Source organism: Drosophila kikkawai, chromosome 3R (assembly GCF_030179895.1).
Source record: "Drosophila kikkawai strain 14028-0561.14 chromosome 3R, DkikHiC1v2, whole genome shotgun sequence".
Taxonomy (NCBI): domain Eukaryota; kingdom Metazoa; phylum Arthropoda; class Insecta; order Diptera; family Drosophilidae; genus Drosophila; species Drosophila kikkawai.
The window spans coordinates 16870926-16893591 of record NC_091731.1 but is presented as its reverse complement, the minus strand read 5'-3'; the positions used below and the strand labels follow the sequence as shown (position 1 = coordinate 16893591).

The 22666-nt window shown below is 40.5% G+C and overlaps 1 protein-coding gene and 2 non-coding genes across 3 annotated transcripts; all 3 read left to right on the top strand.

The window, feature by feature from the left end:
• The first annotated feature begins 2555 nt into the window (after positions 1–2555).
• On the top strand, positions 2556–4352 carry LOC108084129 (syndecan-3). Its single transcript, XM_017180167.2, has 2 exons — positions 2556–2637; positions 3575–4352. The coding sequence occupies exons 1-2, from the start codon at positions 2623–2625 to the stop codon at positions 4247–4249; spliced, it is 690 nt and encodes a 229-aa protein (XP_017035656.1). The 5' UTR covers positions 2556–2622; the 3' UTR covers positions 4250–4352.
• A 9664-nt stretch (positions 4353–14016) lies between these two features.
• On the top strand, positions 14017–14089 carry TRNAV-CAC (transfer RNA valine (anticodon CAC)). The gene has a single exon. It is a non-coding gene; the product is annotated as a tRNA-Val (tRNA).
• A 326-nt stretch (positions 14090–14415) lies between these two features.
• Positions 14416–14488, top strand: TRNAV-CAC (transfer RNA valine (anticodon CAC)). Its single transcript has one exon. It is a non-coding gene; the product is annotated as a tRNA-Val (tRNA).
• The last annotated feature ends 8178 nt before the right edge of the window (positions 14489–22666 follow it).

The window sequence follows — 22666 nt, the reverse complement described above, 5'->3', positions numbered from 1 at the left end:
AATAAATCAATTTAAGTAGAATTAAAAACCCCCTAAAAGTGTGAGACTAATTTAACTGAACTTGAACTTGTCTTTGTGGGAAGCAGTACTGACAGTTCTAAGCCCCCGGCCACTGTTGACAGAGTAACTTTATCTAACTGAAAGTTACCGAAAGTCACACAGAACTTTACTGGTTCATTAATTATGCCAGCCGCAAAATAAGGCTCGACTGGATTTCGACCGTCCTCCACTTGCCTTGTGATTTGTTTATTACAACTGGAGGGGTAGTTGAGTTTAATGTTATATTCCAATCAATTTCAGAGGCAAACATATTGACACATGTGTGTTATTTCGCTTTAAAATTGTATTCCTTGTTGTCGTCTCTTTGACCATAAACGTTGTTTATGTCACGCATTGACACGCGTCGTTCCTCTCAGAAAAACAACAGAATTTTTCGATTTATATGTACATTTATATACATATATACACATATATATGGAACAGAACAAAGACAATTGAATACGCAGGTCCTGCCGACGAAGTTCGGTACTCGGCAATCCGCATTTCCCTTATCGCAGGCCCACTCCCACATAAATATAAATAAATACATACGAATAAATAACCAAGCGGGAGATGGGAGCCGGGAAATGGAGTCGGTCATGGAGCACAATCGAAACAATAACAGCGCCGCAAATAAAGGAATTCGGAAGGGATACGCACGGCCATGGAGCGGTTAAGTGAAAACACTTGAACAATCCCAGCCGATGTCAGGGGGAGGGAGCGGTATAAATAATTCGCTTTTGATGAATTTGAGGCACGTGAATTTTCAATAAAATGCCAATACAATAATTAAGGTAAACGGACGAGCAGTGTACGGCATAAAGATTCTTTTTTACAGTCAGGTTTGATTGCTTTCAGTATCCTTAAAGGTTATTTTATAAATGTGTGGAACTGTAATTGGTTTTGAAACGGAATTCCCTGCAGGTTACTGTTTAATATTTAAAGGTATTTAAATTCAAATTATTGGTTATTTATTTATTAAAATATTTAAGGATAATAATGTAAGAATAATCATGATAAGATCATAGATAAAGATCTAGAAAATTGGGCCATTGAAACCATTGACTTGCAAAAACAATTTTACCAACTTTTACTAAATAAAATCACCTAATTCTTAGAACACTATTCTATTCTACCATTTTATTGTATTATAAAAAAGTCTTAAGATTGAGATAAGTTTAATTTAGTTATGTAAAAACCATTTAAACCAGCAGGAACGAACTCCTTAAATGCTTGATTGATTATGTTACATTGCTGGCAGTCTTGTTAAATAATTATCCCAAATTAACCTAAATCTGATTGATTGCTGTTTAAATACTCTGCGATCTTAATAACGCTCGCTCGAGCGCACCGCGGCAGTTTAATGAAGCGATAAACATCTCTTTAAAATGTATCCACTTAGGCCAAATGCCTCGGACAACAGAGTGCAGAGTCAAAACTATTTGCCAGCGCTTATCGAAAAATACCACACGAATCTTAACAATGGGCTGCTGAGCAATTAATCTCGGGGATCCAAGTTAAACCAATCCGAGCCAAAGCGAACAGAACAAAGCCCGAGAAATCCGGTTGCCACTAATGCGGCTCATAATTTATGAGCCTTCGCACGCACACAAAAAGTCTCGGCTCGGCTCGACTCGACTCGGCTCGGCGTGAGGAATCAACGCTCACATAATTTGCATAAATTGGAGATGTATCAGACGAAATTGAGGTAATAAAGCCGACAGCCAGCGGAGGGCCCTATCAAATTCTGAGCCGCGATGACGGAGATGCCGATCTGCTATCCGCTATCTGCTATCGACCACTTGTAATTGGCACTAATTTGCTTTCACTCCATTTGAGAATCCCCCCACGATTTAAATGCAAATGAGGGCGTTCCACCGGATAGACACAAACTGGTTGCTTGGCGCTGTGCGAATGCCATTAAAATCAATTAAGAAATGGAAATAAAATCAATCTCCGAGCACGGGCACTGCCACTGGCACCCACCACACAGCATACAACACCATCCTACCAGCATGAGGAAGTGCCAAAAAATCAGGTTTGTCCTTTATCAAAATTTATGCAAACCGCTGACAAAATGCTAAGCATTACATTCGCTTTTTACCAAAAATAAAATTAACTACTAGCAGGTGTGTGCGACAGCTCCCGGGAACCAGATACGCCACATGAGATACGAGATCTTGTAGCCACCAAATGCGACCGTGAACTCCAAGAGTTCAACGGGCAATCAGCTGTTTTCTGCCGCTGCTGCAGTCGCCCGAAACTAAAAATAAATGTCGAAGAAGCCACTTAATTGGCCAGAGAGACCGAGAGCAAACAAAAAAAACACTCTCGTCCGAAGCCAGATCAAAATAAACTAAAAAACAAAACCCCCTGTCCTAATCCGGTTATTAAACTTTACACTGTGCAGCAAGTTCGTGTAAGTTGTCCGGCGTCTCGCTAAGGCTTTTCATCGATTGACTATAAAAATGCTGCGCATGCTCAGCGACGCTTTTAGTTCGTTCGCAAATTTCAAAGTGTTCGGTTCGGGACACCAGTATCATCTCATAGAAAACCCAAAATATAAAAGGATCCCTCGCCAAAATGTCACTGCGATACGTAAGTGTATCGGGAGTTTTTTTGATTGCTCCATTTCGATATGGAAATTGCGCTTCGGAGCTGGTCTTTCCTGAAATAGAGTCTATAGGAATGCAGCAAATTTGTTCTAATTAGCAATTTGCGTAAGCATCATTAGCTAAGTTCCAGTTTGTTGCATAAATTACATTATGCAATTGGTTCTGAGCGGGAATTAGCATAATAGAATCATTCGTTAGATGAGCAAACAAACATTTTAAATATATCGCCAATTAAATATTTGATTAAACAATCGGGACAAAAAAAAAAGGAGAAACCAGACGGGTATTGTGACTTGAGCTGCTTTACATATATTTATTTGGTGAAATAAATTGCTTTATTATCGGAGGTGTGAATCTGCGAACCATGACCATAAGATGACGGATAATTTCTTTCCATTCAGCCAATGGATTTGCATACATTTCAAGCTCGATTAGTTTCATTATAGTCGCTATGTTAATCAGGGCCAAAGAAGGTCTAATGACCTTTCCCACGAGCGAAAGGAACTTGTCCGTTAGAACAAAATGTGGGATGAAGCGGCCATTAAGCAATCCAGTTCCAAACAATGCAAGGTTTTTCGCCATTCCGAAGGCCGATTCAAATCGGATGGGAATAACTTTCAAGCGCCCACACTTCCAGAGCCAAAACTGAACCAAATTTTCGAGTTGAAACACATTTGGAATGGCTGTGACCAAATCGAACAATGGGGTCATAACTTTGGAGACCTGTCACTAAATTGGTCAGCAGTGCGATCCGCCTTAAGCATTTTCCAACTCAGATAAATTCATTTCCAAAACTGTGTTAAAAAAACATATGAATTGTTTGAAAACTATTTAAGTTGCTACGGGTCTGTGGAATTTCCCAACTTATATGTTATTTAAAGTTATTATAAATCGAAATTGATCACGATTTCTTCTTGCAGCTCCTTATTGCATCTGCATTGCTGTTCGCTCTCTGCGGAGCTGACGTCTCGGAAATAAAGCCGCAAAATATTGATTTGCCATTTAATGACTTACTGCCACCATTGGTGGATGAGTCAAGTACCACGAGCACAACATCGACAACTACCACCACCTTGAGGACGACAAGATCGACGACCACAACAACGCTGGCCACGAAGCCAACCAAGAAACCCTATTACACAAAGCCCGCCCAGCCGGCCAAGGATGACAAGGTGAAGGCCAGTGCCGCAAAGCAGGACATTCAGCTACTGTCCTTGGATCTGCTGCCACCCTTCGAGGACGAGTCCAAGCCAGCGGAGGAGCAGACCCATCAGGTGATAAAGACCGAACCGAGTCCAGTGGTCAACATCACCCCGCCAACTACCCTCAAGCCCGTGATCAGGGTCAGTCAGCCCGCTGCTCCCAAGCCTGTGATAAGGGTCCCGTCGCCTGCTGCTCCCCGGCCAGCGGTCAGGGTCATTCAGCCGGCATACTCGGTGCACCCCGCCCCACCGGCGGCACTGCCCGCTCAGGCCACCGTCCTGGGCAGCGGCTTTCAGTCCCGCTTCTCCAACTACTTCCTCACGAGCACTCCCCGTCCGAGACGCGGTCCTCTGCCCACGATCACACCCTTTCCGCGCCACGTTCGGCTGTAGGAATCCATTTAATTAGATTAGATAAGCATTCAAAGGCCAAGTCAAAACTTAAAATAAATAAGAAGCGAGCAACACTGAGATAATGAGTGGAAAATATTCGGTATTATGTATAAGCGACTGTTGAAGCATGGAACTCAAAGCACAAAATATACGAAGTTTTATAGAAACAATGTTGATGGATCTTAAATAATTTATGAATGCACAAAAGTGAGCATTTTGGATCAAAGCAGCGTAAACATGGCTGATCATCTTCTGGCAGAACAGGCCATCTGTTTTAAATCAACATTTTTATGACCATTGGTGTATATTCAAAAATCATTTTAAGATATGTTTCTTAATTTTATTCCCTTACGGTGGGTTTAACGAATTGATGGACAACAAGAACACCTTCATTTAAAGTCTTATTTTAAGGGAAAAATTAATTTCAGCAAGGGCTTCTTATATTTAATTATTAATTTTTAATGTTTATGTCTGTGTATATGGACTTTGACAGGGTAGAATTATCAATTTGACAGTTAATTCGCAAACAGGAAAATGTTAGGCCAAATCCGCGAAATTTAGTTATCAAACGCCTGACCCACCTTTCCCTTCCTGCTCCAAACACATTCTCGTTGTGTTCGCCACAAAGGCGGAATTCAGATTCATTAACAGCATTTAATTAATTGCCAGCGCGGAGCAAATAGCTTGGCGCCGCCGAAACTGAAACTGAAACAGACCCAGGCACATAAGCCGAAGCAGACACTGAAAGGCCCGTCAGCTGCCAAATAGCTACAAATGCTTTAGCCCCCGGCTAATATACATATTATGGCACCCAAGCCCCGACCGAACCCGAATCGGACTCCAATTCCAATTTCCAGCTCAAACCCATCGCTTGTCACTGCCTCAACCTGCTAAATGCTAATTACTTGGCGATGATAATGTCGCTGACATTCGGCCTGTCAGAAATTCGATGCACTCGCATTGCAGCCGAGGACCTACACTTGAAATTAAGGAGCTTAGGAATCTCGAGAAGAATATTAGCAAAGAAAAAGATGCATTTAATACAACTAATTTTAGATAAACCTATATGTTTTCATTGGAAAGCACTCAAGGTATTGCACAGAATAAATCAAATAAATATTTTATATTACATTTTGTTGAGAAGCATTTGACTTAATTGAAGATGACAAACCCTATGGTACTTGAGAAATATTTTCTAATAATCCTGCTCTAAGTGCATTGCAATGGCTCCAGTCCAGTCTAATCAAATCATTGCCACACCGATTAGCCATATTTATAGCTCCCGTTTGTCACTCGGCAGGGGCATTGTTGTTACTGCCGGCTTCTGTCCGTTTTGGCCGCGTTAATTACACGGCTGATTGACATTAATGCGATGCCGTTGGCCAGCGGGAATACGGCCGGCAAGTCCGGTGGCGATCTCGATGCAACAGCTGATTTAAATGGCTATCTGGCCTCCGGCGCAAGTGAAGCAAACATTTCCATTGATTAATGGCATTAACATAAATTTAATAAGCTATTATAAATGATTCTGATAAATGCTTTATGCATATTTCGGTCGGAATGCCAAGCGCCATTCCATTGTTTACAATCGCCCATTGATAAATCTTTTTCGGCTTGCCCAAACGATTTCCATGTTAAATGATGGCCGATAAGCAAATGGCACGACACTGTGGCCACATTCAAGGGGAGTATTTAAATTCCTAGAATCGTTTTTGCCAGTGATGAATGGTAATTAAAACAATTTGAATGCACCATCATCCAGTCCATCAAATAAAATGTACAAATAAATCTTGCATTTCCCAGCATTACGTGAAGAATTTGTGCATTATTTAAAAGTAAACATATGCAGCGTTTGATTTCATTTCAGATATGTTTGCCATTTTGATGCGAAACTTTCCAATTAAAATATTCAATAAAAGCGGAGCAACAACAAATGTTCTACTCAATTTTGTGTAAAATTGATAAAACGTTTTCCATTTGCCATGGAAACTTGTAAGCCGATTCGCATGATACTGCTGGTTCTGCCGTAACAGAACCTTAAGCCTTAAGGCCCCTCAATGTCAGGCCGTGACAAAATCATTGCGGCTTAATGCGCTTCAACTAATTACAGAAACCCCTGAGCTTCTCCCCCTAGGAAAAGCCATGAGCTGCCAGGCGGAGCAACAATTTAAATGACACTAAGCGATGCCGAAAGGCGATTCGAAAATGTGCTTCCAGCGAAGTGTTACTACACTCCAATTTGGTAATATTATAATTAATATTTATAATGAATATTTTGTATTGTATTGTTGTTTCGCACAAATTTCCAAATATGGGTGTTTCTTCGGATTAATTTACAGACTTTTTAATATTCTTTTTAATTCTCGTAGTAAACTAATAATGCCAGATTTTTTTCTCTATATAGAGCATAGGTTTACTCCACTCTCATTAAAAAAGTTTAGAGTAGGATGCGTGGAAAGCCATTAGATGTTGGCCATGGCATTGGGCCTGAAACACCCTTCTGCACACCCCCAACTGGCTCTTTGTGTGTGTGTGTGGATCTCACAGCAGCATTAAAAATCGCTTTTAACAAATGGTGCCATAAGCTCTTAGGCAAACTTTTAATGTGCACAGACAAACACACACGCATACACACACATAGTGGCATCGCATGAGGGCGAAAGATTTATGTGGCCAACACTGCGTATGAGCGTTGCAAAGTATTTTCAACTTTAACACGCAGCCTGAAGTGGCCTACCGAAAACCCCTGGACGAGTTTTTAGATATATTAAAAGTGTCTAGACTATGCCACATTAGACAAAACAATAAACTATACAAACAATGGTAATAAAAAAGAGCGACTAAATGAAAATGTTGTCCGAGTCTAATGATCTTTCACACACAAGAAGAAAATTTGCATAAATTTTGCAAGAAATCTTTATTTTGAAAACTAAATAATGCTTTTAATTTATAGTTTATTTGGCTGCATATTTCCCCATAGTTAACTTATTTTTTTTACCATTAATTTGTTCATTTTCAGTTACCTACTTTTTTTCTGCCAAGTGCATGGTCAATAAGATTGAAATGAAATGGCAACATTTATATTTCACTCGATGCAAATAAGAGGCCCAGAAGCTCGCTTTTAACACTCATTTTTTACGCCACTTTAATTAAATTTTCCTACTTGCTGCGCAGTATGTTAATTTCATTTCCCCATGGCCGAAAGACGATTTTCACTTTTCGCAGCTGTCGCCGAATGAATTAATGACCTTAAGTGGATGGCCAAAAGGACAATAACTTTCCGCCACAATACTGATAAAAATATTTGCGCGATTTTTTAAATTGATAGTAAATATTATAGCAACTCATGTACCGTCCGTTCATCCGGCTTTAAATGTAATTTTGAGCCAACTTTTCTCATTTGCCCACTGCATACAATAATAATTTTAATATGACCGTGTAGGTGGGCCACAGCCTGACGGGATGATATGGCGGATGATGGGGCTATCATCCAGACGACCGCCCACATATATCCCCTTAATTATGCTGAGCCAACAGAGGAGCGAGGAGCGAAGGTTCTGCATCTCGAATTTACATAAGAGTGGCGAATGGCCAAGGCCAACAACTGAGCGATGGGAGTATTGATGGCCGAATCAACGTGGCCAATGTTGTTGGCCATTAGCCGGCTTTCAGGTTCAGAAATGCCATTTCAACCATTTTCTGGACAAATCCATTTAATTTTGCAATTTTGGGATATATCACTTTAAAAAAATTAAATTTAAATTGCAATTTACCTGATTTTAAGCTAAGATTAAACTTGTTGTTTAGATACTTTAATAGAGCTTTACTCTTTTTTATTCATAACATATTTTTGACTTGGATTGCCTTAACTCTTAAACACCTTTGCTATAACCATTAGCCTTTCATTTTTATTCCTTATTCACTACTGAACAACCAGCCCTGATGTTATTATGTTATATAGGGCCATAGATACTCCATCCAACCGTTAATGTCTCGCTTCAGTTACAGTAACGGAAATGAGTTTTAATGTGAAAATAATTGCATGTCATTGACGTTGGCAACAGCAACAGGATATAAGCAAACAGACAATGCGAGAATATTGATATAATATCATTAAATTTCATTTCATATTTGCTCTGTGATGAATGACAGACAGTTCAAGTTGCCGGTGTGCCACTGAATCAGTCCGGGTCCGTACTTTCTCTCTTTATTCCTGCTTCTGCCGCTAAATTGAATGAAATGGAAATGCAAAACCTTGACTCACATCCCGGCATTTTCTTTGATTCATAATTTTTTCTGCTATTAATTGAAAAGTGAAATCCGTAAGGCCATTGAAATACATTTTTCTCTTTCTTTTTCTTATTTCATTTATTTTTATTTATTGCTGCTAAAAGAAGTCTTTCAGTTTGGCGTTCAAATTTGGAAGTCTGTTTATTTACACCAGTTAACAAAATAAAAAAAAATTATACAAGTCTGCTTACTGGTTTTAATGATATTAATCTGAGGCTAAACTAGTTGTACTTATAAACAAATATAGATGTTAAAAAAACTGGAAAACCTTATTCTACATAAGACTTTACCCAGTTCCTTATTTTCAGTCTTAGTTCAGAAAATTCTTATTTTCATCACCAGCTCCTAGGGTAAAATAACGAGTAATTTTTTATTTCTTGAAGACTTTTTACCCAGATGAATCTGAGCTTGAATAATGTATACTAAACATCCGTCAATCATAAACTTTGATTACAATTTGTTAGGCCACAGTCGACAAACAAATTGGGGGCGAATGACAAAATAGATTATCACTGCAAAAACAGGAAAATGAAAATGGCAAAAAGCATCATCACAGCACGTCCTCTGGCCAAGAAATGAGTTGAGTCTGGACCTAAAAGATAGAGATACAAACCGGCAAACGAATCTAGCAATTGACCCGAGGGCGGACCTGGGTAGCAGGAAGATCTGACATTAAAATAAATAATTCATTTATTCGACGACAAACCGTGTAAATTCCCAAAGTCTGCCGTCTGCCAAGGATCTCATAGAAATTATTAATAATTTATTTTAGCACATTTCAAGGATTTTGCACGCCGGCCACACGTTTCGGCAATTTCCGGGCAACAAAACCGGAAAAATACTTGAAAACGTAATAAATTTCCAAAGAAGCTGGGGCCGAGTTTTCTGCCTGGCCCTGTCTGTTTGTTTGTGTCAAGGGTCGACATCTGTGCGGTGGGGGCGAAGGTCGGTGGGCGGAGGGCGGGACTCGGGACAGGGTCAAATGTGAGTGCCTGACAAACTGTTGCCGGGACCAAATCAATGACAAAAAATTACACACGAATGCCTTAGGGCATTCTCCTAAAGAGATTTGCAAACGCAACACTCGCCCCCTTTCGTCACGGGATGGGAAATTAATTTCTTTACGGAGCTTGCGCCCGGTTAAGTTCCGAGGGAAATGGCAATTTATTTGATGCCACGGCCTTAACTTTTGATTTCAATTCAGTTTTCGTTTAAGACTTGGCAACTTTTGCCGAGAGCCAATTAAATTAAATGGTTTTCGAGACGATAATACGTTTTGATAACTGGAATATTAAAGTCCAGGAAATGTAAAATTTGAAAATCGAAAGTTTGAAAGTCTGTTCTTTTGTTGTGACCAAATAATAATAATATTTGAGTATAATTTAAAAATTAAATTTATAAAATAAAATATCTAAAGAATTTACTTAGTTCCTGTTAATTGATTGGTAGCATAACTTATTAATCTACATTTTCTTAATATTAAAGAAAAGACTATTTATTCTTGTTAAATCTGAATATGTTTAATTTCGGGAAAGTGTATTATGGAAAGTACTCTTTCAATTACATTTACCATGGCTGCGCACCATTAAAGTACCTTCACTTCAAAGCAAACCTTAACTACAATTCCAAAGTAAAATAAAAAGTATTTAACAAAATCAACAAAGCATTTTCCACCGCACCTTGACCACTCAGCAAAATAAGGCCAAATGGAATCCAGCAGGGCCTTTTGTATAAATTATTTTCCGCGTCGCAGACGCGCAGACTGCAAAATACAAAAGCGAAAAAGAATAACTGCCTCAGAGCTGTCTTAAATCAAAACAGCAAAGCTTTTCAATGCCACGTGCTTGGAGGTCAAAAAATGAGCAGAAATCGATGGGGGGAGAGGTCCTGTCCTGATCCCCACCCAGTCTTGAGTCCTTTGGACGCGTGCGACGGAGGAGCTTAGCTGAAAAAGACCATTAACAAAGTAAACAGCTGCAGAAGAGCCTCCAGTCTGTGAAATCGGCGTTCGAGGAGGACCAGAATTCAGCCGAGTCAGCACAGAGTGGAGGGAAAATTAAAGAATTCTCTTTGTTTTGACACCTCATTCTGGTTCTGGGTGAACTTCTTTTTCCGTCCGCCGATGTGGCTTGTGCCGATAACATCGGCTGCAGAACATTGTGTGTACATATTAGCATAATTTCAGGCACTTTTAAATAAGCAGCTATAAAATTTACCACCCTTGAGCCCCCCGAAAAACCACTTGAATGAAAATTATTTTTTCTCAAGTTTATTTTGGGTCAGCAAAAGCCAAGGAACACTTGAAGCCGCTGCTACTTATCTCATCTTGGCACGTAATTGCGTATGATGACCCAGATTAGGTTTTTTTTTCGAGGAGTTGGCCCAGATTTGATTAAGCACAAACATAACTTGGATTCCCACTGAGCGGCTGACTGCACGAAATCAGTGGAAATCGTTGAAGTCAAAATCATAATACATTTTACTTAAGATATTTAAAGGGGAAATTTCCTTTATCTCTTGATTTATTTATTTTAATTTTTGTTTGGTAGTTTCCATCTTAGTATTCCTTTTTGGCCACAAACCAAGGCTACGTAAGGACGTGCTATATATAAATTGAACCTTGAAAATAATCGATAGCTCAGTGCCGCCCCAAGACATCCGTCAGAGGCGGTGGCCAGCGGACGATCCACAAAACCCGAAATGGCACATATCGGTTATTGAAATTGTCTCGCAGGTGTCATTAACGTGGGCAGCACTTTACGCCCCGAATCTTTGGTAGGTGGTACGGGAAGCAGGAGCAGCAGGTGCTTTCATTTGTGGTCGGGCATAAACGATATGGCGACCGCAGGGTCCTGTCCAACAGCCCTCCGGTCCACCCCAATGCTCTCCATCGACAGCTTCACTGTCCACCGTTCGGCATTGTCATTAATTTCGATTTATGGTCATTAAGCCGAGGCAAGGCATCGGCTATCGGCAAACGGCTCCTTTCTATTTAATGCGGAAAATATTTAATGAGTCCCTATAATTTATGCACATTTTTGTAGCGTGTGATTCGGGCGAAAGTAAATTATGAAAAATTTCCTGCCTGTCGATTTGCGTTTATGATTTTAATGAATGCCTGCCAGGGTCTGGGTCCTGCCACATCCTTGTCCCATCAGCTTTAATTTCACACTTAAAGCTTGTCGCCTTTTTTTTTTGGGGCTCGCCTGGCTCGCCCAGAAACTTTTGTTTCGCTCGCCCTGCCCCGAGGAGAAAAAAGGAAAATTATGAAAGAGTCGCAGCATATTTTCTTGCATACTTTTTGCACAAATAACAAACCATAAATAATGTCATACGCTCGCCCAAATGCCAGCCAATGTTGGCCTCGCCCCCCAAAGCATCCCGCTCCATATATATCTATATATTTCTTGCCATTCGCCTTCGGTTTGCTTTTAGGCCAAAGTTTTTGAACTACTTGCACGTCTCTTTTTGTGCGACGATTTTGGTATTCTTTTTTTTTTTGCATTTTCGTTCCTGTTTTTTGTGTGTGTGTGTTCTTTTTTTTTTCTTTCTTGCCTTTGGCAACCCTGCTGTTTTGTGTCTTGGCCGTTTCTGCGCCGGCTTGGCCGGGCATCTTCATCTGCTTAGGGCTGGCACGCCCTCCATCGCGGCTCTAGATCCAGCCTCCCGCTGCCTGTCGCTGGTTTATGTGTCCGCCGTCGCGAGACTGAAACTTCAATAGGGCGAAAATGATAAATGGCCATGCTGTGGATTTTTTTCGGGACTTGGAAAGGCCCGAACGGCTTGGAGGGACTGATGGCTGGCTAACGGGGCAAAGAGTGAGTGCGCGCAAGAGAATAATGTGAAAAAATAGAAATCGTACACTTCTCTCTCTAAAAAAAATATTAATAATTCGAATATTTAACCCACTAACTACAAATTCTACAAATTTCAAAGATTTGTTAAGGCTTAATGTCTATATCAAGCTCACATTATGTTATTTCTTAGCACTACCCCTTCCTTATTTTAAATCGCGCAAGAAACCAAATGAAAATGTTCAAGTACTTCGACCGGTTTCCAGGGTTTTCCTGCAAATTTTCAGGCAGTTCTCGAACCTGAAGCTCCGGATTCCGCCGAATCCGACAAGTGAAAAGCCAAATGCGTACGTTTTCCCTCTGTGTTTGCACAACTCAACCGCAAAATCCTTTTGTTTGCCAAATATGCTCAGCGTTCTGTGCTCCCGTGCATGTGCATGTGGCCCTGCGTGTGTTAGAGTGTGTTTTGCATTGTTCGCCGTGGGAGTGCGGAGTGTGTGTGTGTGTGTGTGTGTGGGGGGGTGTGGATGGAGGTGTGCCTTGTTCTAGTCTTAGCGATAATGATGTTTATTTAATGCATTTCAGGTGCAAGGTGCTATTTGCCGTTTGACGTTTTGCGCGCCATCGTACATCGGATTTCAGCTCACCAAGCTTATACAGTGATGGAGAATATTCCTGGGACAGTTGTCTGTACCTGTACCTGAAACCATAAAAAAGGTACTAGCGTTTAGCTGCTATCCTGCTAATATTATAAGCAAGTAACATAAAAATAAACCTTAAATTTCATTGGTTTAAAAGGTATTAAGTTCGTGCTATATCAAGGTAAACCAAAAGTAGTATCATACTCATCTCTGCCCTTTAAGATTCACCCATCCTTCCAGCAACACTAATGCCCTGCTTGGGCATTGGCTTATTGGGTTGAAGTGGGCGATGAAATGGACGGCGGAAACTGCGATAGCCAAGGATGGGAGCCGTGAAGGAGTGCAGAAGCAGTAGTGCAGCAGAGCAGGAGTGGTGGTGGCGCTCATTATGCCAAACGTGGCTCCATTCCATGCGCCCGAGCAGCTGCGACGTGCAAGCGATAAGCGAGAGCGTTAGCTCAATGTCATACGCTGCGTATACGTAATGGCCCGGGCATCCAATCCCTTTCGTCCCCAGCCCCGCCCCAAAACGCTCCGAAGCATTGTCCCTTAAAATGCAACACACGTTTTTGTGGCACTGCATTTATCGTACCCACCCCAGCAGCGGCAACACTTTACCCATAAATAATGCGCATAATCACATTTAAATAAGTAATTTAATTTGTGATTTTCACATATCGTTAAGTCCTTAAGCTCCACAATGAAAGCGATACGAGGGGAGCGATATTCTGCGTTCCCGCTAATTATAGCTCGTCATTAACTACCATATTTAAGTATAACTAAGCGGGGTCTTTGTGACATCATTAAAGTCAAGGGAGCATAAATATGACACTATGGCAGGGGAAAGCATTCAGATAACCAGACTTGCCATGGCAACAAACAAACTATTTCAGTTTGTGAGCGACCGAAACTGGTTAAAAATAGGTTTGGCAAAGTCAATTGAACAGTAAACACAAAGGTTTTCGGATCTGGTTTGTCGTGAACACTTTCTAAAATCTTTGCCGCCCATCCACCTGCCACATTCGGCAGCAGTTTTTCAACTGTTTCCGTAGTGTAGCGGTTATCACGTGTGCTTCACACGCACAAGGTCCCCGGTTCGAACCCGGGCGGGAACAAGACGAAATTTATTTTGCAATTATATTTTATTCTTTTAATATTTACAAGAAAAGATGTCGTTTTTTTTGGTACAAGGTTACACCCTCTATTTGACAATATCATCGTATTCGAAGCAGCTTTTATATTTCTGTTTTAAGTGCAATTATTTTCTTAGCTCATATTAGTTAAGTTAGTAAATTGTTATCAAACTTAGTAACAAAATAGCTGTGTTGGCTCATTTCAAATAATAGGACAATAAATTACGATTAAATGATGGTACCAACCCCTAGAATCCTCTAAGTGTTTCGCTAATGGCCAAAAACATTGGATTACCCTCCATCCAGTTGTTTCCGTAGTGTAGCGGTTATCACGTGTGCTTCACACGCACAAGGTCCCCGGTTCGAACCCGGGCGGGAACAAGCTTAACTTTTTATTACAATATTTTATTTCACCTTTATTTTCTACTTTATTAAATTCTAATTAAGAAGATATACTTTATACTTTTTAATAATAATAAAAATATTCCATATCAGTCTTTTAATGTAAACGATTCACAGTGCGAAACATAAAACCAAACTATACTTTTAGGCGAAATCTGCTTCTCAGTTGAAAGATATATTTAAATTTCCACTCTTATCACTGCGATTGCATAATCCACCGTTTACCCCACTCGAATCCCGCGTAATTTCGCTTTCTTAACCGCTCTCAGCACCCCCGCCCTCGTAATGCCATAGTGGTGCACCCGAAATAACAGTAATTCACATTTATTTACTGTATCAGCTGGCTGCTATTGGACAGAAACTTTTGCGCACTTTGCATTTTTATTGCACAACATCCGGTAACAAGGGCTTTTTGCAGCATTCAGCTGTGAGAGATTCCGCCGGACAGCAACCCCAAGTCAACCCCAAAGAGCCAGCCATTACCACAATGCCAGGGATGCTGCAATTACAAACAGTTGTTCAACTGCTTGACTTAAAGTGCAGTACACTGAACGAAATGGGGCTCCTCTAGAGATTATACAAACAAAGCGATTGCCACAGGAAGGGTTCCACTCCTGAGAGCTACTTGTATTTAATTTATGACACTTTGGGAAACTTAATTTCATTCTATGTTAAAGCATTTCTCTCTCTGTAGTAACCAGTGGCTTCGAAGTCCCCGGTGCGAGGGCGAGGACGTGTATCTGTATCTGATGCCGTCGCTTGCGGTTTACAGATTAAAGCGCGTACATCCGTGGCAGCGTTGAAAAGCCGGATATTGAAGCAGCGCATGCGTCCCCGGAATCCCGGAGAGGCCAGCCCGTATCCCGTATCCCGTAACCCATAACCCAGCCAGAGATTCGGGAACAGGATCACGGGCCAAGGGTCGGCGGCGGTGGTCAATGGCGTCCGGTGTCATTGCGTTTCCGTTTGAGTTGGCAATTTATACAATTTTCGCTGGCGCTGCTTGTGAAATGGGAAGAACGGAATGGAAAATGGCAAACTTCGCCACCGCCACCGCACATTTACTTACTATGCGGCACGAAACTGGGACTTTTGTCCGGCTCTCGTTTGGCAACGTTAAATTGATTTATAATTTCTCGCAGGCCCAGGACCAGAGTCGCGATTTAACTGTCCTGCTGCTGGGCCCGGTTCCCGTTCATTTGGCATTTTTTAATTCGCATTTTTAACTTGGAAAAACATTCTTTACAGCGCAAATGTATGCATTTTCCAGGCCCCCTTCGTGTTTGTATGAATTTTTACGCCAAATTGGTAACTGAAACAACTTGCTGCCCATATATGCATAAGTGAGAGCGAACATATACGACGTCGATTTTTATTTTGTGAGCTTGCACACAGCCGGCCTTTAATTAAAAGTCAAAAGTTCAGCAATTGATATTGTAATCAATTTATTGGCGGCCTGTTTTTATTCATCCCTTGGCTGCTGACTGAGCCAAGTCCTGGCAATCAGAATTTATGGGTCAACAAAAATATAAAAGACGGAGAAAATATACAAATGGATTTTATGAATGACAAGAAAATCAGGAACTTTACGGACTTTTGAGGGCTTAAATAAAAGTGACTTTAATCACATTAATAATGCCGGGATACTATGTATGTATATATAGGCATTGGGGGACAGCTTCACTGAAAGAGAAGATTGTCTTTGGATCACAGGTTCTAATTCTATGCTAATATTATATATCAAACTTTCTTTCTCTGCGTGCTGCAGAATTCCGTCATCAGGAATCAGGAAATCAAAGAAGAACAAAAGCATAATGTACTGAAAGCGAGTCATTTAGTGGTAAACTCACAAATAATCAAAATAATGCAGGCAGGACACAGCCAGGATCAACGAGGGGAGACCGAGGAGTAAATGACAATAATGACACAATAAAAGGGACTCTTAAAATATACAACCGACTGGATGGCAACTAGCAGACAGAAGCTGCCACTGCCAGGGAGCCGAGTACCGAGCAGCATGACAATAAAATGAACGTTAATAACGATAAGATAAGACCGACTCAGACGGACATTTGCGGGCGGCAGGCGGCGGGGGCAAATGTTAAAACAATAACCAGCTAAATGTTGCCTGCGAGGGGAGTGCCTGACCAAAGACTCGGAATTTGTACGCCACTAAGCTGCGAAGATGAAGACTTCCCCGCCGAAATGAGTGTCAACAGTAATGTTCCGCTACTAAGAGATTTTCCGGTCAGCCGAGATTTCCCCTCGCGAAAGGAACATTAAATTCGGTTTAGCCGGGGGTTGGGCCATGGCGAAATATATATATCTTTTTGAATTGTGACTGTCATGTCAGGCCATGTACGGGGGATTTAATAAATTAATGTTAATAACTCTAATAACGACTTGATAAAGATGATGAGGAAATATTCCGTTTATGCGGCAGTGTTTAATCAAGTTCTCTAAACTTTTGGCCATTATTTCCAAGAGCCAACCGAGGGATCAGAGAGCTTAGGTTAAATTATGACTTGGTTATTACTGAAAATTAAAATAATAATAAGAAAATGAACTGTGGAGCTTCTTTAAGAAATAATTGGGAAATGGCAGTTAAATGCATAAAACCATATTATTTGTATCAAAAGATTATTTGTTTCATTACAATATATCACATTATACACCTTTACATACAAACTCTTTAAACTTTTAGACATTTACTAAGACCCAACCAAGGACGTCCCTAAATACCATTTGACAAATCGAAAAGTTTTCGTTTTTGGCCAAACTGGCACACAGCAAACCGTAAGTACGCTCCAATGAATCCAATTCGGTTGTTGGCCCAAAACTTTGTCGGGCTTAAAGTTTATGACGCAGGTGTTTGCTTTGGATTAAGGCAGGGTGAAATAAAAACTCGCTCACACAAATAGGAGCACGAAGAGATGGACTTACCTGGACGTATGAGCAACTTCTCTGGCCCTGAAGTGTGAGTGGCCCGGCACAAGAACAACATTCAAATGACCGAGGAAACCTCAGGATTCATTTTCCAGCTTTTCAGCACAGCTGACCACAACAAACAGCCTACAATCTCGCACACACTCAGCCACACACAGGCGGGTGGGTGTGAGGTGTGGTTGGTGCCGGTGCTTGTGGACGGTCGCCCACAGTCAGTCACACATTTAAAACGCTTACAAAACTATGGAACAAACTGGGAAATTGTTTTTAAATTGACGATGAAAGCCAAAGAAATGTGCGAACAACACGGTGGCAAACGTATGGAAATGAATGCCGGATTTGTGCTCTTTTTTGTGCCCATTAAGTCGATCTTTTTCTTTTCCAGTTTTAACAAATATTGGTATTGTTTTTCCGTACTTAATCACATATGTCGGTTGGTGACAGGTGATCTTAAATACCTTTTAGCCACATTTAAAGCTCTTCTTCGGTAATATGCCAGAGAAAATCTATAAATTGAAACTGTATCCACCTTAATCATTTATTTTTCACACATCATTTGTTTATCCGAGCAGCGACTTAAAGCCATTTGTGGTCAGTTAAACGCAGCGTTGTCACAATGACTGCATTTATTTTCATTCTTGTTTTAAGAAGCGCTCGTTATATATTATTTATGAGCTACAGTTGCCAGGGTATTATTTTACATTCAGTGTTCACGTAGATTTATTTATGACTTTGCGGTACTTGTTAATATTTTTACGCAATAATATAATTAATAAGCGACAGGCACAGCCATCGGGGCGGTATTAATTATATCGGATTAAAAATACATTAAAAGGCATACAAAATGCGTGGGAAATAAAAACATCAGCAAGGTGCATATCACAATAATGTGATGTACACTCGCATAAGAAGTACGAGAACTGCACAAATTTGCTCGTTTCCCTTTTTATCCTTCGATCCATATTCAGTGGCGGCTTAATCTGCCTTATTAATAACAGTTTATGCAAATTTAAATATATGTTTAACCTTAAATCAATAACATTGTGGGCCCCTTTGAGTATTAAAAATGAAAACGTCGCATTTGTTGTGCTTAATTAACAGCGACAGATGAATGGCCCGCTGTGCTTTGCATTTAAATTAATCGTCTGCATAAAGTGGTTAAGTAATATCGGATGATCCTCGGTAATTAAACGAACTTTCTGCTAATTATACCGGAGATGTCGTAAAACCCCGGAGAATTTAATGAGCTTCCCTCGAGGCGCAGGCAAACAAGAAATTGCATTAACATTTCTCAAAGTTTGCGTTTGTGCAATTTTTTCAACTGATTGGAGAAATGCAAACGAAATGGATGCATAAAAATGCCCTTATTGGCAGTTTCTGCGACAGTTTTTCCGCTCGATTGTTGCCGCTCCTCGAGTCCTGCCGAGCAATGAATACCGAAAGCCAAGTGTCTGCATTTGACAGACGAAAACAATGGAGCGCGGAGCAGTAGGAGAGAGCAGGAATGCAATTGTCAGCCGGCAGCAGGGAGTCAAAGGCGAAAAATATCTTTTTAATTCCATTGAGTGGGCAGACAAGGGGAAAATCGGAGCCACCAGGGACTGGCTACTGCCTCATAATCGATTCCATTATTTTTGCAAGCGTAGTCAAACTTTTTAATTACACTTTGTTACTGCATTTGCAACTTTCCAAAAGGTGTTATTTCCTGTCCCCGAGCCCACACAGCCGCACCAAGAGCAAACACTCTTGGACAGCTTCGGTGATGACTAAAATAAAGCCCCTTGAATTACTCAGATGGAGCTTAAGATAACGTACACTGTGATATTTTAAACACAAGTTATAAGTACTTAGACCGAAAATGGAATAACGATGATTATAATGATTGAAATAAATATTAAAAACATTATACATTACATGTAGGTATGTATACCTCTCCTAAATTTCTTAGATATTACCTGCTCCTAAGTATAATTAAAAGCCACAGTGGGTATCACAGTTGTATAGATACTCTCCCTCACTGTGCAGCTTTGGGATTCGTTGGCAAAGTCTATAATAACAAAATGAAATTTATGCATCCATCGCTGCGACTTTCACACCAATTCACCCTGCCCCATCCGTCTCCCAGGCTCTCAAGCACATGACACAAGTTTGTGCAACACTTAAACTTTAATTGTGCAAAGTTTTTGACCACGTCGTGTGAATGTCCTGTGCATTGTGTCGCCCTGCGTGCCTGGCTCTGTGTGTGTGTGTGTGTTGATAGATGGCGCTGAGAATTTTGCAAATGGGGTCAGTCTACGTCTGGGATACCAAATGCATAAAGGATTAGACACACACACACATATGGCAAGCTCAACCGAAGCAGATTGCAGGACTTTTGAAAAACGGCTGACACTAGAATACAGAGGGAAATAATACTGAAGTTATATGATAGGGGATACTTGGTTTGAAATGTGAATATTTGTGAATATATGTGAATTTTTAATTCAAATATATTACAATAGTCAGCAGTCAGCAGTGTACTTCCGCTCATAGCGAGAAAAACGTTATATTAAACCCTATTTATATACAATTTTATAAGCTTTAGTTTCCCAGTGCACCCATAGATTCGTGAGTGTGTGAGCTGCTTGATGTCTGTTTGCCAAATGGTTTAGCACACTCATTGGGTTCTGACCACAAATTCAATTTGCCTGATAAGACAGTAGAGAGCCAGAGCACACAAAAATGAAACTAAACAAAAGTTTTGGCCACAAAAGGAGCCAACGCCGAAATGTAGAGAGCGTAAGGTTGGTAACACATGCGTAAGAAATTGGCAAAGGTCAATTACCATAATATCTGCAAAGAAAAAAAAGAATTTCCCGTTGAATTATATTTGGAATTTAGTTAACGTTTTAAAGTGGCTCGTACCGGAGAATATCCCAAAAACTAAATAATGAGATGCAAATATTTTAATGGCACACCCCCATACGCTTTTGGGATAACCCGAAACCCAGCCAGACACGACCATCCTGTGGCCGTAACTTCATTTATTCTGAAAAGCTTTCCTTTGGGCAATTTGACTGCCGGTGGGTTGGACCTTCTCCCCAGACCCCAAAAATGGACATGGAAGCTGTCGTCGTTGGCCCCCAAGTGAGAAATATTGTTTTAGTTTATCATGACAGGACTTTTACAAGTTTAAACTGCTCATACATTAATTAAAAACTTAATAAAACACACACACACACGCCGAGCACAAAAAAGCGGACCCGTGCGAGAACTAAAACTGAAACAGATGTAGTAGGTATGCTATGTAGATGGATGTTCAACATGTGTAGCTCTATTAATTGCTACCCCATTCCCTCTGGCTTTTATTTTTCGCTTAAAGCCAACCCCTTTCAGCTGGCTAAGAAGATCCACTTTTAAGGAGAGGGGCAGGAGTTGCAGCACCTTTCTAATTGCGCAGCAATGTTGTTGACACTTTTGACCGGAGAGTAAACAAGGAGAACGTCAGCACGAACTGCGCTTCCGAGTGCTGACCCAGCTGCCAAAGGATACCTAACCAAATTTGCTTACAGTCGGGCTTTTTTCGACATTTGGCAAGGATAAAATAAAAAGAGTGACAGCAAAATTCTAAAGGGATGAGGAGTTTAGTGGGTACATCCAAATGTAGCCGCTCTTGACCATTACTTGATTGAAGCCATAAAAACTGACAATTTTAGGAAGGAAATTATTTCCAGTAACTTTAGTTTATATAAATTTAGATTCTACAGTTGACAAGAATACAATTTATAATAAAAATATAGCAAGCATATGTTTAAAGTCCAATCTTAACATGAATCCAAAAACTAAGTTCTTGACTTAAAATCTCCCCACTCTTCGAGCTGCTCATTACAAAAATAAAGACAGGGTATGATGAACTATTCATATATTAATTTCGCAGATGATAAGATAAGATGCCCTCGAGCGTGATTTTCCCAGATGGCTTACACGCTCGCACGAAATGATTGCAGGACGCACAAACATTCTGCAATATAAAGACACCAATTTGTTGCTTCCTTGTGCAATTTTAACCATTTCGTATATTTCTTAGCTGCTGCTGTTTCTTATGCTCGGTTTTTTCTCATTTGCTGTCTTGTTATATTATTTTTGATGAATTACTTTGCCTGTGCCAGCACTTTTGCATAGAAATCGTTGAAAAGGGTTTTCCCCTTGCCGCCTTTCCGTCTTGATTTATTACTTCTCCGTCGAGAGGAAGGCGCAGAGCCTGTATCCTCACATGCGTGTGCGTTTCCCAGTTATTGTTTTTAAATTCATGCATAATACGACATCTGTGAGTTATGAGCCTGTGCTTCGACTTAAGCCTGGGGTCAATGAACCCACTCGTAACGGAAGCAAAACTCCAGCCAAATCCGGCAAGTCCAGATCGCGATAACTTCTTTGACAAATTTTCCAATTTGTCATCTTGTCATATCAGATCAGATCTACATATATGTGGCTGCTCTTGGCATTCAGATATGAACTGAGCCTGGCAACTGCAGTTTTCCGTAGAAAATTCAGTCTGTTTCCTGCACCCGTTTTCCACTTGTTGATGGTGGTGGTGTTGTACGTCAACTTCCGCTCAAAAACATATATATTCGAAGGCAAAATACTAGTGCTTAAAGTGGAGAAATTTAGAAGTAAAAATTTTAATGTTTGATCAAATTTAAAAAGTGGAAGAGAGCCCCAACAGCATCTGATATATTTATTATAATAATTAATTATAAATAATATCAAATTAATAATTTAAGTGACAATAAGTGTAACTAATACCTTGATCACTTGTGTAAACTTGAACACTCAGATCTGCTTGACATTCGCCTTTTCCTTCAGTTGGCTACATTTTTATTTCAAATTGGTCATTTCCGATCATTTCTGCAATTTTCATTTGTCGCTCGACTGGGCGGCGGAGTGTCTGCCCGTTCGAGGAGCCGTCCTGTGGCCGCCAGGACATGTGTGCTCCATCATGCAAGCTGACTTGGAAACTTGTTTCCGTTTGACATTTTCTGAATATTTTTCATATTTATATGTGAAAAGGAACAGCAAAGAGGATAGAAAGAGAGAGACGCCAACTGCTGGAGTTTTCCTTCTAAACAAAAGCCATTTTCCGGCACTTGAATTTCGCCCGGCTTTCCTCTTAACGAGCTGCCACTCCCTCTTCCATTTGCCCGCCATATCTCTGTATTTATATCTATATCC